The sequence below is a fragment of the Phyllostomus discolor genome, chromosome 2 (assembly GCF_004126475.2).
Source record: "Phyllostomus discolor isolate MPI-MPIP mPhyDis1 chromosome 2, mPhyDis1.pri.v3, whole genome shotgun sequence".
Lineage (NCBI taxonomy): Eukaryota > Metazoa > Chordata > Mammalia > Chiroptera > Phyllostomidae > Phyllostomus > Phyllostomus discolor.
This window is the reverse complement of record NC_040904.2, coordinates 192,963,642-192,983,419: the sequence shown is the minus strand read 5'-3', so window position 1 is coordinate 192,983,419 and position 19,778 is coordinate 192,963,642. Positions and strand designations below refer to the sequence as shown.

General features: G+C 34.3%; 1 protein-coding gene across 2 annotated transcripts; it reads left to right on the top strand.

The window, feature by feature from the left end:
• Window positions 1–365: 365 nt before the first annotated feature.
• LOC114513743 (C-type lectin domain family 12 member A) lies at window positions 366–17,367 on the top strand. 2 transcript variants are annotated; one of them, XM_028533132.2, is made up of 6 exons: window positions 366–634; window positions 4,193–4,291; window positions 11,789–11,977; window positions 13,498–13,649; window positions 14,859–14,965; window positions 17,084–17,367. In XM_028533132.2, the coding sequence occupies exons 1-6, from the start codon at window positions 544–546 to the stop codon at window positions 17,259–17,261; spliced, it is 816 nt and encodes a 271-aa protein (XP_028388933.1). In that variant the 5' UTR covers window positions 366–543; the 3' UTR covers window positions 17,262–17,367. The 2 variants fall into 2 exon arrangements, with proteins under 2 accessions (XP_028388933.1, XP_035875250.1); XM_036019357.1 differs by lacking the exon at window positions 4,193–4,291.
• The last annotated feature ends 2,411 nt before the right edge of the window (window positions 17,368–19,778 follow it).

The following is a 19,778-nucleotide window of genomic DNA, read 5'->3' as shown; positions in this document are numbered from 1 at the left end:
GCTCTTTGTGTGTGTGTGCAGCTTCCTGGCTATGGCAAACCCCGTTAATCAGAACCTTTGCCATCACACGTGCAGAACATGGTGCCAGGCCATTTCTGTAGAGTAGTGAGTGTTTGAGGATTGTGTCCCTTTCATTACTTCTCTGCTTCTAAGTTTGTCTCCAATAAATTCTGTTATATCTGCATCATGTTGCACTAGTGATTCATATACCTTACACAACACTGATAATACCCAGACACAATTTTGAAAACTACTCTGCAGTTGGTAGACGCAGAGAAATAAGAAAAGGGAAGAGACAAGAGGAAGGGTTTCTCTCCTGTGCCAGCTCTCTGTTCTTATCTGAGGCCACAATAGGGCAGCCCCTCATTTGAACACCTATGGGTGGCTTGTACAGTGGATTTTAAAAAAAACACAGAACTTTAAGCTTGTAAATTTCAGCTTCAGTCTATAAACTGAATTCAAAATCACAACAGCTGTTTAGTATCCAACTGCTAGGTTACCTTCATTTTTTAAAGTTTGTTAAGCTTTCTTTTATAACCATCAATGTCTGAAGAAGTTACTTATGCAGATCTAAAATTCCAAGACTCCAGCAAGATAGAACATGTGCAGAAGTTTGACCAAGTTGGTATAAAAGGTAAGATTTTTGAACTATGGGTGGTTCATAAGCTGGTACAAGTGGAGGATAGAAGGTGATAGGAGGGTATGGGTAGGAGTCCTGCCCTGTAGATAGTAATAAATTGACAATGACCCTTCAACCTGAAATTTTAATTAAACTTCTCATTTTTATCAAAGGCACCAGATGTGTTCATAAAAATTATTATAAGGGGTTTTTAAAGACATTGATCAGCATCTTGAACATTCAATCTTTCAAAATTTTAAAAATTTTCTATTTTTTTAATATCATACTCAAGATAATAAATAGGATACTATTTTTTATGTGGCTAGATTGTGAAATGTTTCTTTTCCCTATGAAAGGAAGCCAAGAAAAGTCATAGTTTTGTATATCCCTTTTTATAAGACAATGCTTGTATGTGTGTATATGTGTGTGTATGTACAAGAGAGAGACAGAGACAGTCAGAGATGCCTGATTTTATTTGATATTCTACCAAGTCAAGCATATATTGTTCTAATACTTCTCCTCCTTTTCTGGCAATCTTTTCCTAAGTTAGTAAAATATAGAAGAGCTTAAGTTAAATAAAGGACACACCAAAGGATTAAGGAAGAAAAAAAACAAAGAAATATTTGAAGATGAAACATTCAAAACTACACTATATCTGGAAGTTTTGTATTCTTTCATTCTAATTTAAATCATGATATAAATGGAATACCTATGATGACTACGAGTTTATACTTCAATAAAAAATACTTTAATTTCCATCCTACTTATTCCTCTTATTATCCCATATTCCTCTTAATATACACAGTTCCTACCTCCTGGCTCCTGGCCTTTTGGATAAAATCTGCCCAAGCATATCCATATTTGAACCCAATGTATTTAGGTTAGAAATAACATAAACAGTAGTTACAGAGTACTCAAGAAGTTTATAGAAATAGTGAAATTATGAGAGAGGAGTAATAGAATTCTCATATTTTATTAAGTTCTTATTTCCCTACAAAATGTAACATTCTTTTAAATGCTAACATTACTCTGAATACAATTTTGTTGTTAGATATTAGATCTGTTTATCATCAGCATGGTAAAAGTTGAGGTAGAAAAACAGCTCAATTTTGTGAGATTGTCCTTTAATACAGATTTCTTTTAAAGAAGGAGCAATTAAAATTTTTGCAATATTTTCTCTCTTAATTTCCTTGTTTGTATTTCTCCATTTTATAGTATAAGAAGATGCATATAACATTAATTTAATATACAATTATCTTGTTTATTTTCTAATACATTCACCCTCATCTCCTGTTCTACTAATCTGTCTTATCCTGAATTTCCACTTTGGAAATTCTTTGCCTCTCTAGAAAACTTGAAATCATGCCTTATTCACTACTGAGTTTTGTCTACTTTTCTCATTATCTAGCTTAAAGTCTATATTGTATAATGTGAATTTTATATTATGTAATATCTATCCTTACTATCTTGTATTTGTACTTTCAATGTACTGTGTTTTTTCCTTAGAAAAAATTCAACTGTACTTTGAAATCAGAGAATGTGACATCTCTAGCTTTGTTCTTCTTTCCAAAGATTAATCGTTTTGGCTATTCATGGCCTTTTATGGTTCTATACAAATTTTAGCACAGTTTGCTATATTTCTGAGAAAAATACAATTAGAATTTTAATTAAAAATTGCACTGATTCTGTGTATTGCTTGAGTAGTACAGATGTTTTAACAATTATTATTTCAACCCATGAGCATGAAATCTTTCCATTTATTTGTGTTCTCATCAGTTCTTTCCTTAATGTACCGTGGTCTCCAATATACAGGTTTTCACCTCCTTGGTTAAATTTATTTTCAGGTGTTTTATTCTTTGTTGATGCCATGGTAAGTGGGATTTTTATCTTAATATGTCTTTCAGATAGTTCGTTATTAGTGTATAGAAATGCAACAGATTTTTGTGTATTCAATTTGTATCCTGCACCTTCACTGAATTTGTTTACTAGTTCTAACAGTTTTTTTTTTAGGGTTTAGGATTTTCTATAAATAATATCATATCATCTGCAAATAGAGACAGTTGTACTTTTTCTTTCCCAATTTGGATGGCTAGGGGTTCTAAACCTATGGTGAATAAAAAGTGGCAAGACTGAGCATCCTTATCTTGTTCCTGATTTTAGAGGGAAAGCATTTAGCTTTTCACCAGTGAGTATGATGTTAGCTATGGGCTTAACATATACGGTCTTTATTATGTTGAGGTATATTATTTCTATACACACTTTGTTGAATTTTATTATAAATTGAGGTTAAATTTTGTAGTATGCTTTTTCTGCATCTTTTGGGAAGATAATATGATTTGTATCCTTTTTCTGTTAATGTGGTGTATCACACTGACTGATGTGTGGATGTTGACCCAGGATGTTGCATACCTGGAATAAACTCCACTTGATCAGCGTATATAATTTTTAAAATTATTGTTTAACTCAGTTTGCTAATATTTTGTTCATGATTTTTTCATCTACATTCATAAGGAATATTAGTCTGTAATTTTCTTTTCTTTCAGTGTCCTTGTCTGCTTTTGGCCCTTTAAGTGAGTTTGGAAGTGTTCACTCTTATTTTATTTTTTGAAATAAAAATTTCAAAATTTTAAAATTCATTTTTTGGAAGATTTTGAGAAATATTGGTGTTAATTTTTCTTTAAATATTGGTAAAATTTTCCAGTAAAGTTGTCTAGTCCTGGACTTTTGTTTGTTGAGAGATTTTTGATCGCTGATTCAACCTTCTTACAAGTAATAAATCTGTTCAAACTTTCTACTTAATTATGATTAAATCTTGGTGAGCTATCCATTTTTAGGAATTTATTCGTTTTTTGGTTATCCAATTTTGTTTGCATATAATTAATTGTTCACAGCAGTCTCTTAGGATCTTGTACTTCTGTGGTTTCAGTTGTAATATCATAAATCATGTTTTTTAAAATAAGGAAATTGCTTTGGGCTTTACTCTTTAGTAAAAAGAAAATAATCAACAGAAGTTTGTTGTTAAAAAACAATAAACTAAATTTAAGGAGGAAATGATACAGCTTCTAAGGACATTCAGAGACATTGAAAGGGACAGCCTATCACTTATGTTCCACAGACATGATTTTCTGGGGAAAACATAAGTAACTGAAATTATTTTCTTTGACATCTTTGACATCCCACAATTGTCCACTCAGACAAGGGAATACTCAAATTGACTTCTGTTACCTGCCTCGTTCTCAGTTGCTCCAGTTTTTATGGAAAAGATGTACTGTGTCCACATTGATTGGGTTACTTACTTTTCTTGTTTAAACTCTTTTTTTGCCTGTGTTTCTTAAATCAGCCTACCAATTAACAACTCTTCTTGAAAACCAATTTAATGCAAAAAAGCTAAAAAATGTTTTTGACTACTTCTTGACATATTTTTTAAAAAGTATTTAACATGCCCTTGAGTTTCATTACTTTACCATGTATATATTAAGAAAGAAAATGCAACCTGAATGAATGGATCAATCAATCAATTAAATGCAGATGTATGCCATTTCCTGTTCTCTTTGCCAATTTTGCTTTCCACAGCACCTTCTGCTCCTTCCCATGGGTTGCATAAAAGAGACTTGGCTCTTATTCTTCTGTGCCTTCTGCTGATGACTGGATTGGGAATCTTAGGAAGCATGTGTATGTATTACCCAAGTTTTGATTGAAAAGAAAGACATCCAGAATTATATGAGTTTTACAAGGAAGTTCACTATTTGAACAGAGGCTTTGGAGTGACTATAAGTTATATATAAACAAAAAGAGGACTTATACCTAAGTCTTTGCAGTATGATAGTCTTTTTCCCCTCTTGTGAAATAAATGCTCTAGACCTTTAATGTTCTTAAAAATTTTTTTATTGTTTTTCAGTTATATTGGCCCGATTTTTTCCCCATCACTCTCCCCTGCCCTGTCCAATGCCACCTCCCACAATCAATCTCCCCTCCATTGCCCTTGTCCATGGGTCCTTTATACATGTTCCTTGTTTTGATCTTACCCTTTCTTCCCACAATACCCCCCACTCCCCACCCCTCTGGTGACTGTCAGTTTGTTCATTATTTCCAATTCTCTGGTTCTATTTTGGTTGCTTTTTGTTTTGTTGATTAAGTTCCACTTTTTGGTGAAATCATATGGTATTTGTCTTTTACCTGGCTTATTTCACTTAGCATAATGCTCTCCAGTTCTATCCATGTTGTGACAAAGGGTAGGAATTCCTTCTTTCTTTCTGCTGCATAGTATTCCATTGTGTAAATGTACTGGAGTTTTTTAGAACCACTCATTTACTGGTGGGCACTTAGGCAGTTTCCAGCACTTGGCTATTATAAATAATGTTGCAATGAATATTGGGGTACCTAGGTTCTTTTGAATTGATGATTCAGGATTCTTAGGATATATTCCCAACAGTGGAACTGCTGGGTCAAAAGGTAGTTCCATTTTCAGTTTTTTGAGGAAATTCCATACTGTTTTCCACAGTGGCTGCACGGGTCTGCATTCTCAGCAACAGTATGCTAGGGTTCCATTTTCTCTTCATTCTCAATGGCACTTGTTATTTGTTGATTTATTAATGGTGGCCATTTGGACTGGTGTGAAGTGGTATCTCATTGTAGTTTTAATTTGCATCTCTTTGATGGCTGGTGATGCTGAACATCCTTTCATATGTCTCTGGGCCCTCTGTATGTCTTCCTTGGAGAAGTGTCTGTTCAGGTCTTTTGCTTATATTTTAATTGGATTGTTTGTCTTCCTGGAATGGAGTCATGTGAGTTCTTTATAAATTTTCAAGATCAAACCTCTGTCTGAAGTTCATTGGAAAATATTTTGGAACCATTCACTTGGTTCCTTTTTCATTTTGCTGGTGGTTTTTTTAGCCATGCAGAATCTTTTTAGTTTGATGTAGTTCTGTTTGTATATTCTTTCCTTTATATCCCTTGCTCTAGGAGACATATTGGTGAAAATATTGCAGCATGGAATATCTGAGATTTTCCTCCCTATGTTCTACTCTAGGACTTTTATGGTGTCGCAACTTACATTTAAGTCTTTTATCTGTTTTGAGTTTATTTTTGTATATGGTGTAAGTTGGAGGTCTAGTTTCATTTTTTGCAAGTAGCTGTCCAGATCTTCTAATATCATTTACTGAAGATGCTATTTTTACTCAATTTTATACTCAGGCTCCTTTGTTGAATATTAATTGGCCATAGAGATATGGGTTTATTTCTGGGCTCTCTATTCTGTTCCATTGGTCTGTGTGTCTATTCTTATGCCAGTACCAGACTGTTTTGATTAGAGAGGTCATCTAATCAAAATAGTTTGATATCAGGTATTGTGATCCTTACTATTTTGTTCTTCTTTCTCAAAATTGCTGAGGCTATTCTGGGTTGTTTACAGTTCCATATAAATTTTTGATATATTTGTTCTATATCTGTGAAATACCTCATGGTATTTTAATAGGCATTGCATTGAAACTATAAATTGCTTTGAGTAGTATAGACATTTTAATGATGTTAATTCTTCTAATCTATGAACATGGTATTTGCTTCCATTTATTTGTGTCTTCCTTAATTTCTTTCTTCAGTGTTGTGTAGTTTTCTGAGTACAGGTCATTCACCTCCTTGGTTAGGTTTATTCCTAGGTACTTTGTTTTTCTTGTTGCTACAGTAAATGGGATTTTTTTCCTAGTTTCTGTTTATGATATTTCATTGTAGTATATTAAAATGCATTCAATTTCTCTATATTGACTTTGTATCCTGCTGTTTTGCCAAGTTCACTTACTAAGTTGAATAGTTTTTGCTGGAATTTATAGGGTTTTCTATGTATACTATCATGTCACCTGAAAACAATGACAGTTTTATTTCCTCCTTTCCAATTTGGATGCCTTTTATTTATTTTTCTTGTCTGTTCACTGTAGCTACAACTTCCAATCTATGCTGAAAAGAAGTGGTGAAAGATGACACTCTTGTCTTGTTGCTGATCCTAGGGGAAAAGCTTTTAGTTTTTGCCTGTTAAGTATGATATTGGCTGTAGGTTTCTTGTATATGGCCTTTATTATGTTGAGGAATGCTCACTTTACTCCCACTTAGCTGAGTATTTTTATCATAAACAGGTGCTGTACCTCATCAAATGCTTTTTCTGTATCTATTGATATGATCATGTGATTTTTGTCCTTTTTATGTGATGGATTACATTTATTGATTTGCAAATATTGTACCATCCTTGCATTTCTGAGATGAATTCCACTTGGTCACAGTGTATGATCTTTTTACTGTATTTCTGGATCTGGTTTGCCAATATATTTTGTTGAGGATTTTAGCATCTATGTTCAGCAACGATATTGGCCTGTAGTTTTCCTTCTTTGTTGTGTCTGTATCTGATTTTGGGGTTAGGATGATGCTGGCCTCATAAAAAGAGTTCAGGGGTCTTCCCTCCTCTTGGATTTTTTGGAATAATTTGAGACGATAGCAGTTAGCTCTTCCTAATAGTTTTGTAAAATTCTTCTGTGAAACTGTCTGGTCCAGGGCTTTTGAGTGCTGGGAATTTTTGATTACTGCTTTAATTTCATTAGCTGTTATTGTCTGTTCAGGATTTCTGCTTCTTCTTGATTCATTTTTGGAAGATTGTATGTTTCTAGACATTTGTCCATTTCAACTAGGTTTTTAAATTTCTTGGCATATAGTGTTCATAGTAATTTCTTATAATCCTTTGTATTTCTGTGGTATCAGTTGTAATATCTCCTCTTTCTTTTCTGATTTGTATTTATTTGTGTCTTCATCTTTCTTTTCTTGATGAGCTGGTTTAAGGCTTGTCAATTTTGTTTATCTTTTCAAAGAACTAGCTCCTGGATTATTGATCCTTTGAATTGTTCTTTTAGCCTCTTTGTCATTTAATTCTGCTGTGATCTTGATTATTTCCTTTCTACTTGTTCTGGGCTTTGTTTGTTGTTGTTCTTCCAGTTCTTGTAGATCCATCTTGTAGATCTTGTTAATCCATTCATTATTTAATAATGTGCTATTCAGTATCCATGAATTTGACTGTTTTTGAGTTTTTTCTCTAGCTTGGTTTTTAGTTTAAAGCCATTATGATCTGAGAAGATGCTTGGTATCATTTCAATTTTCATGAATTTGTTGAGGCTTGTTTTGTGACATACCATATGGTCTATCTTTAAAAGTATTCCACGTGCATTGAAAAGAATGTGTATTTTGCTTCTTTGGGGTGAAAGGTTCTGTATATATCAATTAAGTCTATTTGATCTAGTGTGTCATTCAGTGCCACAATATCCTTGTTGATTCTTTGTTTGGAAGATCTATCCATTATTGACAGTAGATTGTTAAAATCTCCTACTATAAGTGTGTTTCTGTCTATATGTTTCTTGAAGTTCTCCAAGATTTTCTTTATGTATTTGGGTGCTCCTATGTTGGGTGCATATATGTTTATGATATTTATGTCTTCTTGATAGATTCTACCATTGGTTATTATGAAGTGTCCTTTCATGTTCTTTATGGCCTTTGTTTAGAAGTCTATTTTATCTAGTCTATTGCAAGTTATTGCAATGCTGACATTTTTTTTACTGTCCTTTTGATTGGTATATTTTCTCCCAAACTTTCACTTCCAATCTTTGTAGGTCTTTTGTTCTCAGGTAGGTCTCTTGTAGACAGCATATATGCAGGTCATGTTTTCTTACTCATTCAGCTACCGTCTGTCTTTTGATCATAGCATTTAATCCATTCACATTAAAGGTTATTATTGATAGGCTCTTATTCATTGTCATTTTCCCCCTTTGTGCTCTGTGTCTCACTCTCACACTTTTTTTCTTTATCTTCTTAAAGTATCCCTTCAGCATGTCTTGCAATGCTGGTTTGGTGGGGGTATACTCCTTTAGCCTTCTCTTATCTGGGAAACACTTTAATTCACCTTCCATTTTAACCGAGAACCTTGTTGGGTAGAGGAGTCTTGGTTGCAGGTCTTTGCTTTTCACTACTAGTAATATTTCTTGCCATTCCGTCCTGGCTTATAGTGTTTCTGTTGAGAAATCAGCTCATATTCTTATGGGAGATCCCTTGTATGTTATTTCCTATTTCTCCTTGCTGCCTTTGTCTCTCTTTGACAAAGATCCTCTCTTTATCTTTGAATTTTGCAATCTTAATTATGATGTGTCTTGGAGTGGTCCTCTTTGGTTCATCTTGTTTGGGAGACCCTCTCTGTTTCCTGGACTTTTATGACTTTTTCTCTCAACAAGTTAGGGAAGTTTTCTGTCATTACCTTTTGAAACAAGTTTTCTACCCCTTGCTCCTCTTTTTCTTCCTCTGGTATCCCTATTATATGGATATTATTATATTTCATGTTATTCTGCAGCTTTCTTAACCCTTCTTTATTCTTTTTCAGTCTTTTCTCATTTTCTTGCCCTTTCTGGGAATTTTTTATATCTTGTTCTCCAAGGCATAAAAAAAGATCGCTGTTTCAATTGTTTGCTTCATCTAGCCTGTTTTTAATCCCTTCTACTGTGTTCTTCAATTGAGAAATTGTATTCTTTACTTCCTCCTAGCTCTTACTCACAGTTTCTATGTCCTTTTTCATGCTGATGTAGTTTGCAGTAAGTTCCTTGTAGCTTTCCTGTAGCTCTTTGTAATTCTCACTGAGCTCATCGAGCTGCCTTATAATCGTTGTTCTGAACTCAGTATCTAATAGTTTACTTGCCTCTATTTCATTTAGCAACTTTCTGGGGATTCCTCCTTTCCTTTCAATTAGGGGTTGTTTCTTGGTTCCCCATTCTAGGGGAGACTCTTCTTGTTTGTTTCTGCTTCTCAAATTGATCTGCTTTGACTGCCTGTCTTTGTGGTATGAACTGCTATGGTAAGAGACCTGTGAGATTCAGTGCTGCAGTCTCCTTGATCTCCTGAACTTGATGCTCTTAGAATGTTCTATGTGCTCTTTATGTTAGCTCTCTGGATGTAATTGGGTTTTAATTGTTGTTGGGCCATTCTTTGTTGGCTCTTCCCCTCCAGCTGGCTGACTGAGGGTCATTCCACCCACCATGTCTTGTATGTTGTTGTGTAGGTGCTGCCAGAACAAAACCACAAAGCCCAGGAAATAAACCCACACCTGCAAAAATAATACCCACCCACAATTGCACTATCAAGAGCAAATGAGTTAGTGTTAATAAGGGTGTAAAGAAATTAAGACTAATATAATAAAGGAGAAGCAAATATGAGGTGACTTACTGAAAGAAAAATGGGTTTGAGAGGGTAGTGGGAAATGTACTAATAAGGGTAGGGGATTGGAACAATGCAAAGAGAGAAAGTAAAATTTACACCATAAATAAAAAAGGGAATAATGAAGGCAGAGTGGAGTTGGGGGAGAAGGGAATTGTATAGTATTAAGTTTAAACAGAAAACAAAAAATAAAGTGAGACAGAGAAAGAAAAAGGAAAAAAGTAAATAAATCATAAAAAATAGGAAACAAATTGGAGAAAAAAATCCACCACAGTAAATATCACCAACACATGAGCTAAGATTAATATAAGTGGGATGGGAATAAGAGAGGAAAAAGAAAGAAAAATGTTTAAGAGATTGCTAGAGGAAAGGGAATTGATTTTGAGATGATAGATGAAAGAATACTCAGAGTGAAGAATGAAAACCAGGCTAAGACAGAGAAAAATTAAACTTTGAGATGAAAAAAAAAATGGGCTGGATGAAGGCAGAATAGAGTAGGAGAGAAGAATGGTAAAATTTGAGATTTGAAACATAAAAATAATTAAGATCTGGAGATAAAATTGAAAAAATGCAACAACAACTACCCTATCCACAGACAATGAGCAAATATTGCTAAAGGTGGAGAAAGAAAGTGGGTATTTTAAGAGCAAGAAAAAGACTGAGATGACTATTTACAAGACAATTGGTTTTGAGAGACTGGACAGGACAGAAATAGTAAGAGTGAAAAATGGAAACAAGTTATAGCAAGAGAGAAAACAAAATTTAAAATGAAAATAATAAGAGGAAAGGGGAAGGTAAAATGCAGTAAGAGAAGGCAGGAGCAAATTGTAAGAGTTGAAATAAACTATAATATAAAATCTAGTGACTTAATATACACTCTCTTTAAGGACCAGAAATGAATGTTAACAAACTATGCGAGAAAGAAAATATTGCACATTATGGAAAAAACCAGGGTGGAATTCATCTCAGTAGCATCTAGTATTTACCATTGTTTTTTTTCTTTCTGGATGTATCTCTGGTAATGTCAGATGGTATCCCGGTCTGGACTTTGGCAGCCTGTTCAGGACTACCAGAGATCTACCCTCTGTGGCTGACTCCTTCAGTTGTTAACCTAGTCATTCTCCACTCAGCAGTCAGGCTTAAGCACCACAGGGTCAGGCAGGGTATCTCCCATGGGGCAGGGCTATTGCTTCCCCTCAGGCTGATGCCACTCAGAGGGGCATGGTGTGCCTGAGCAAGATGGCTCCTGCAGTCTGGGGGATGACTTAGCACTGGAATCCTGGTGGCTCCTGTCTCAGTTCTTTCCCCAAGGCTACCATCTCTAGTCTTTCTTCAAGCATCTCTAGTCCACTCTGCATCTCCCCTTGTTTACCAGCACCCAGGGTAAGTGGCTGCATGTGAAAAATTTATGCATTGGCCCTTTAAATGCTTCTCTGCTTCTCCAGCCATCCATCTTTGTCAGAGAGAAACCCTGACACTTTTTGCAGCTTGATGTTATCTGTATACTTTTCAAGCTCTAGTGATGTAAGCTGGGGAGCACAGCTTAGGGTTTAGACTCCACACTTCTCAGGGGGAATCCCCCTGGCTGCCGAGATATCCCTCCAGTACTTTAACTGCCACTCATGCAGGCCCAGCCATGCCATCCCTCTCACATCTCTTCCACAATCCTTACCAGTCACGTTGTGTTGAAGCTGTCTCTTCTGTCTATCTGTGGTTATAAGACCTCTCTCCCACTATTGTTCAGTTGTTTATCGCAGATGATTTCTCCATAATTTTGTTGTAATTCCAGATTGGTTCTGGGAGGAAGTTAGTGTAACTTCTACTCACTCCTCCACCACCCTGGATCCACCTAATACTCTTACTACTATTTCAACAAAAAGGAAGTTATGGTTCTACTAAAGGATTCAAATTTTTAAGTAATTTTCTTTTTCTCATCTGGAGTTCACCTAACTTCAAAGAGAGAAATGGAAAAATTAAAAAAACTACAAAATTTCAAAGAAGAACTTCAGAAAAATGTTTCTCTACAACTGATGTATAATATGGATATTTGCAAGAAGATCAGGAACATCTCTACCACACTGCAAGAACTGGCCACCAAATTATGTTATGAGCTATATAGAAGAGAACCAGGTAATCCCATATTCATCTCTAAGTTATTTATTAGACAATGAACTAAACCTAGGTGTCATTTGAGAATCAGTCTTTTCCTAGGAAGTCATTTTTGGGGAAAGGGAATTAAGTGTAGTTGACAGAGGAATTGATAGTTCTATGCAGTTAGAAGAAAAACAGAAAAAATAATAATAGCATAGGCTCCATAATTACAGGGGATGGCAATAACTTAATGAGACTTTAAACAATGTACAGTTTCTCTAATCTGACATTCACTAGATTTTGGGGGGTACTGAGGTCAAAAATTGATAGAGAGAAAAGGGTATCTTTTTATAAGCACCCTAAATTTCAGTGAATTGTTCACTTTTGTTTATGTATTTATTTTATCTTATTTTACCATTGTTCAATTAAGAGTTGTTCCACCTTTCCCCTTTTGCTCACCTCAGTGAATTTTTAATGACAGTTGAGAGAAAATAAAGTTAAGCCTTACCCTTGGAATTGGAAGACATTTGTCTTTTAATATCTCTAAAACTTTCAATCACTGTAATAACTAAAGTATGTTCTTTGTGCCCTTGCAAAGTCACCCAAATATTCAACAAGTCAGAGCAAGAAATGGCATAGTTGGAGAAGGCAGGATTTATGTTTGTGGGGCTGATTCTTATCACCCAATGTTTCTTGTGATTAGCCTTTATTACCATGTAGTAATTTTAAATAACGACAAAAAGAGAATCAAATTAATTATTATCCAGGGCTCCTGAGGTGGGAAAATATAATGGAGTCCAAGTTTTTAATTTGAAATATGTTGTTGAAATTATTAGGTTACCCAGACAGTTCATTTAGTTTTTTTTTCCATATGATGGCTCTAGTAGTACTTAGTTGTCTTTAATTTTATTCAAACTTTGTGAGATTGTATTGTAACAACTGTCATATCAACATGCATTTAAAAATAAAACCTATCTAAATTGGTGTATTTGTGCAGTCATTTTAATATTGAAGATAAAAGAATATGCAACATTGTCAGTGTATTATGCTTTATTATTTCAAGAAAGGCAAAAATGCAAAACAAAAAAGACTTGTGCAGTATACAGAAAACATGCTGTGACTGATCGAACATGTCAAAAGTGGTTTACAAAGTTTCTTAGTACTATTGACATTTTTGTCAAATAACTATTTGTTGTGGTGTTGTCTTAAACATTGGAAGATGTTTAGCAGCACCCCTGGACTCTACCCACTAGAAGCCAATAACAGGAGATAGCTGACATATGCAAAATATCCAAATCAAAAAGTTATTGGTGAAAATGAAAACATGTGTCTTTCACTTTATGGAAAAAAATAAATGTACTTTTTGGGCAACCCAATATATTTTAGACACGTTGTGGTGATATATATGGGGTTAATATACAAGATGGATTTTCTTTGTCTTTGTTGTAAGATGAAAAAAGACAAGTAAATTTGGTTAATTCAACATAGAGGACAATCAGAATCATGAGAATAATGAAGACTATCAACACACACCAAATGAAACGGCATTCTTCTTCCAGAGCATAAATGTAAACCTTGTCCAAAAGAATGGATGTGGCATGAGGACAGCTGTTATAAATTATTTAAAAATTATGACACATGGCAAAATAGTGGCAAGACATGTTCTGCTCACAATGCCAGCCTGTTGAAGATTAGGAACAAAAGTGTCTTGGTAAGGTTTTATGGATCTCTGCTTGGGAGGGAGGAAGTCACTTTTCTCAAGATAGAATAAGGAAGAGTGATGCATGCAGGGGAAGAAATGTATTAATCTAGACATGACTGTGACTTATTCTAGTTGGGGTATGAAGTGACTGAGACTTAGCACACTTATCTCAGATAGCTAAGGTATAACATATAAAACTTTAAGCTTAGAACTTTAGCATCAGTGGAATCTGAGAGACTGGGCAGATGTGTAGTAATGGGGCACTGAGAATCAGGTCTGTAAACATTTCCAAATGCAAGGATCAACTTGCAGAACACAATTTATGAGCATTTATCTAATAACAGAAAATATGGAAATTATTCCTGAGGGTTACCAATTCCGTAAAATGTACATAGGAGGAAATTCTTTATTTCCACCATTTTGCATTTGTTTAACTAAGAGAGAAAGCCAACACATACTAAAATAAGAAGACAGTTTGGGTAAAATATAAAAAGCAGAATTAAGTTGGAATGACAAAGGTAGATATATTGCACGGAGTCCCTGAATCCAAGAAAAAGTGAGTTCCCCGGAAGACTTATTTATATATTTATTTTTCTAATATCTAATTAGTATCTCCATATTTTACTTATCACTCAGAATTTTTGGTCTCTCAGATAATAGTCATATTTATTTTTTAAGCCAAAAATTCATTTTCTCAAAAAACTCAGCTTCCTTAGTCAAGCAACTTTGCCTTCTGTATAAAAAGGGCAAAAACCAATCCATAGCCCTTCCTCAAATGATCCATTCACAGTTATTTATTCGAAAAATGTTATTACTATGGCTATAAAAATCTGGACTGTTTTTAAATTTTATTCTATAATCCCTATCATCTCACTTTGCTATGTTTTTCCCCTACTCTCTGTTTCTGTTAACATATGTTTTTAGTGAGTAACTACCTCTTTGCCCCCAGACTGCTCAGTATTTGAATCCTGTGAACTACGTTGACCCTAAATTAAGGTTATGTGTGGATAAGTAGATCCTTCTACAGTAACTGATGTATAAATGCTAGAAGAAGTCTTACAGTAAAAAAAGTCTCAATTTTCTTTAATAACATTGAAAAATAGTATTATAGTGTTAGAAAATGTTACATTCAGATAGTTATTTATAAGAATTTGTATGTGAGTCAATGTACAGAAACAGGAGGTGGTTATTTTAATAAACCATATCTATTTCCCATAGGAATTTATAAAGTCCCAGGAGTTATATAACTATTGGCTAGGATTATCTCCCAGGAAAGTTTACACAAAATACAAAAACTTGGATGAGACATTAATCTCCTCTAATTGGTAAGTCTTTAGTTTTCCTTGAATGTTTCTGGTTGGTAAGAATAAAGGAGTTTTCTTCAGGAGCATTGTAGATTACTATTAAAAGTGGCTTCAATTAAAATTGCATTCATAAAGAATTCTTTTCCATAAGTATTTTTATGTATCTAATAATGCAAGAAGTTGTCACAAATGTCTTCTCACTATCTTGACAAGCCACTAACAAATTTATAGGAGTCAAATACAGGAGAATTTCTGTAAATAGTGTTTTTATCTAAGAGCATTATAGAAGCCAAAACAATTTATTGGGTTCGAACATGTCTAAAATGATGCTAAGTGCTGGGATTCATAGATGAACAAAAGAGTAATTCTGCCCTTAGTTACTTCACCATTGGTGGTATAATCAGACTAAATTTAAAAATATGCAGATAAAAAAGGATAGAACATGATAATGCTTCAGTCAGAATAACAAAAAATAAATTTTAGCTTTGAAATTTGTATTATAACTGATACTTGAAATGGCCATTTTTGAGTGAAAATTTTAGAGATAGACTAGCATTTCTGACAAAGAGAATAAAATGCCCCTGAATGTATATATTGCATATAGGCCATATATAAAATATTTTGTTGTGTAATAAATTAAAATGTGATTATAAATGCATTTGTATGTTGTATTTGTTCTGCATGTAATGGGAAAAAAACAAGACTTACATAAAAATAATGTCAAAATTTTATCTGCAGTTTATAATATGTTCAATCTGGGAAGCAGATTAGATTAAAGAAAGAAGCCAGAGTGTTACCTGCTGCATACTTCCACAAGCCCACGAATTTACACATGTGTGTGGGTTGAGGACACATGAAGCAGGAGTGAACTCAGGGCGATTGTGTTGCGGTGCTGCCACACTGACTCTGAGTTCTGCGATTCCTGTACACTCACCACATTGGCCACACAGCATGTAGAAGCTTTGCTTTTTTGTTTTGGTTGTGTTTTTCTTCTAATAAAAATAGTAGATGAGGGTTTTTTTTTGTTTTCTTTTTTTTTTTTTTTTTTAAAGGAGTATGGGTCAAAAAGGCAAGACAGCCCTATCTTTGGCAGTTTGCAATGATAGGCCAGAATAGGCGATAAGTACAAACAGAGGATTAAAGGATATATAGTTAAAAAATCTCATTTAGAGTAAAGCACTAAGGATAAAGGTAGTGTGTGTGTCAGAGGGTACAGATGGAAACTTGTTTTGAAAAAGTAGAATTTCCATGTGTTTACTTATAATTTTTACTAATGGGAAGATACTCTATAATGGACCAAAAATATAATAGATGTTTCTAATGATAAAGAAATAGCACTAAAATAAAAGTTATATAATAATGTATGTATATATAACACATTATATTTGTATATAATATGTAATTACATATATACATATAATTCCCTTTTGTTTTTTATTCTAAATGTTATTTTGGAGCTTGTTTCCAAAAAGGGGTGTGATCAATGACATTTATAGTATGTCACCTCAAATAGGAACTTTTACTTTTGGAAATTTGATGAACTTATTTATTGACTAATAATCATTATTTATAAGCTCAAGTATTAATACTAATTTTTCCCAAAAGATAATATTTTCAATTTACAAGTTTGCCTTAATGCATAATCCCTAACCAATAATCTTGGATAAGGAGCTGGTAAAATTCAGAATTTCAGTGTAGAATCTCTAAAAACATGGCTAGAGGGATATGTCACTTGGAAATGATGTCAAGCTTAAGGTATCATGCATTAGGTTAATTCCTGATTTTGATGATTCTGAAAAACATTTGAGGAGGACAGTGTCGATCATTTACTACTGAGCCAGTTACACTAGAGGATCTAATGGAATGGTATCATTCTAATCATATTAGGTATTAGGGAAGGGAGGTATTATGTTTGAAAGAACAGCAAATATTCCAGATGTGAGAAAGGGAAAAATAAGGCAGTCTTTGACATTATATATGTCACTAAAAATGAGGACACCTGTGATATTCTGAATGATAATTATTTTTTTTTAGACAATGCAGAGCCTAGGAGCAATGATGTATTAGAACAGTAATTTTTGTGTGAATATGCTTCAAATGTTTGACTAGCCAGGTATGATTCTATATTTTCTCTTTCAGGTTTACAAGAAACACAAGTGACTTAAGTGATGGAAAATATTGTGGATTTATAACAAATATAGAATATGTTTTTTATGATTACTGCACTTCCCGAAAATATTCTGTATGTGAAAAGTTAGCTGATCCAGTGAAGATTGAGAGCACACTCATGAATGAAGAACCAGATGAAAGGATGTAGTTAGTGTAATTATTTTGCCTTAGATAGCGTTCTCAAGCAAAGGCCGCTTTAAAAAACATACATCCTGTGGACCGCACAAATGGAATAAAGATGCTGTGACACCAAATTTCTGCTTCTTGCCTAACAACTTATATTTTCAAATTTCTTCTTTCTCCTTAGTTTCTAAGTAAAAGAAACCAAAGTCATACCTAAAATGAAATCATATCATTTAGATATAGTCAGATATTATTAAGCATCAACACAGTGATTTGGGTGAGAATACCAAAAAGGAAAGTACTTTTTTCTTGTTTTTTCAGACATAAACAAGGTAAATACCAACCTTATGAAGAATCAGAAAAAAACTGAGCCTGGGAATATATAGAAGTGTAATAAATCATGGCCAATTGGGGCTTATTCTAGTGATACAGCCTGATTTACGCTTTGAGAAAAAGAGAAAGATAGAAAATGGAATTGTCCAATACTTTCCAAAGCAATTTATAGATTCAATGCAATCCCTATCAAAATACCAATGACCTATTTCACAGATATAGAACAAATTATTTCAAAAACTTATATGGAACCATAAACAACCCAGAATAGCCTGAATAATTTTCAGAAAGAACAAAATAGGAGGGAACCCAATACCTGATATCAAACTATTTTGATTATAAGGCCACTATAATCAAAGTGGTCTGCTACTGCCATAGAACAGACACATAGACCAATGGAACAGAATAGAGAGCCCAGAAATAAGCCCATGTCAACATGGTCAGTTAATGTTTGACAAAGGGGGCAGGGACATAAACTGGAGTAAAAACAGCCTCTTTAAAAAATGTTTTTTGGGAGATCTGGACAAATACATGCAAAAAAATGACACCAACTTACGTGCAAATGCAATACATGCAAATGACGACCACCAACTTACACCATATACCAGAATAAACTCAAGATGGATAAAAGACTTAAATCTAGGCCATGATACCATAAAAGTCCTAGAGGATAACATAGGCAGGAAAATCTCATATCCCACGCAGCAATATTTTCACTGATACATCCCCTAGGGCACAGGTGGTAAACACAAGGCTCTCAGGTCGAATCTCACCCTCCACCTTGTTTTATCCGGCCCAGCACCTTGTTTCTACCTGGCGGCAGTGCTGAGTTCCTTGCCTCTAGGTAAGGAGTAGTTACATTTATACAGTCCTAAAATTACAGTTGGCCTTTTTGAAGGCAAGTGAGAGGCTGATGCGGCCCCTGGTGAAAATGAGTTTGACGTCCCTGCAAGGGATATAAAGGAAAAAATAAACAAATGGGCCTACATCAAACTAAAAAGCTTCTGCACAGCTAAAGAAAACACCAACTAAATGGAAAGGGAACAAGATTTTTTTTTTAACAGGACTAAACAAATACCAATAATGAAAAAGATAGAAAAATTAGATTTTATAAATACGAACACTATTAGAGAGTGAAAATGCAAGTCATAACCTTAAAAAAGACATGTGCTGAATTTTCAGACATGCGCCAAATTTTTTGATATGTACTGAATTTTGTATTAATATAACATATACATATCCATACATATATGTTATGAGCCCATATCCATAGGGCTCATAATAAAGATGTAATTAATGCCTACAAATTAATGATTAAAAATAGCTCTAATTAAAAATGGGCAGAAAGACTTAAAGAGGTACTTATCAAGAAGGATATTCAAAGAGCCTAAATACATATAAAAGTTGTTCAATATAGCTGTTAATCAGAAAGTAATTTAAAATAAAAATACAGTGGGGTACTCTCCAGAATGAGTAAAATTAAAGTCTGTCAATACTAAAAGTTAGCAAAATGTGTAATGCACTGGATTTTCTGTGGTCAAACTATTATCAGTATTCTTAAATCCAGGAAACACTTTTCCCAGAATCCCTTGACCTCTTTAGGTACTGGTTAGAATTAGGCAATGAAGAGAGCTCATAGAATAACTAGAAGGCAACATGGAAGCAGAGATCATTATTTTCAAAGGGTTGCTCTAGTCAAACAGTACGCAGGTGAAAGCTGAAGTGCCTGGGATGCCTCAGGTTATCACCTCCTCCGTTGCCACATCCAGTTCTTCTTGCTGGCTTTTTGGCCTGCCAACCCACAGTAACCATAGGTCTATCCACAGTGCAGTCTGGCAGAGACTACTGTATTCTCGTGGGGGAATTTTTAAGGAATTTCATTGTAATCCCAATATGTAAAGGAACATATTTTTACTTGGGAATGAATGACCCAAGTTTTGAAATGCTGCATTTTGAAAAGCAAAGCTATTTGCCCTTCAAAAGCTGGCTTTTACTAGCACTAGGCCTGGGGGAAATTGAGCAAAATTCCTAAAACACCTTGAGATCCTCCTCTGCTTGCCTGTACCTGTTGGTTTCCTGTTAGGTTCAGTTACTGAAAGAGCTTTTGTCAGTATTTGCTCTGCATGATGTATGTTCTCAGTGAGTCACCAAGTAAGGGCGTGCATCACTAGACTGATACAGATTCAAACTCGGTGCTGGTGGTTGGTCC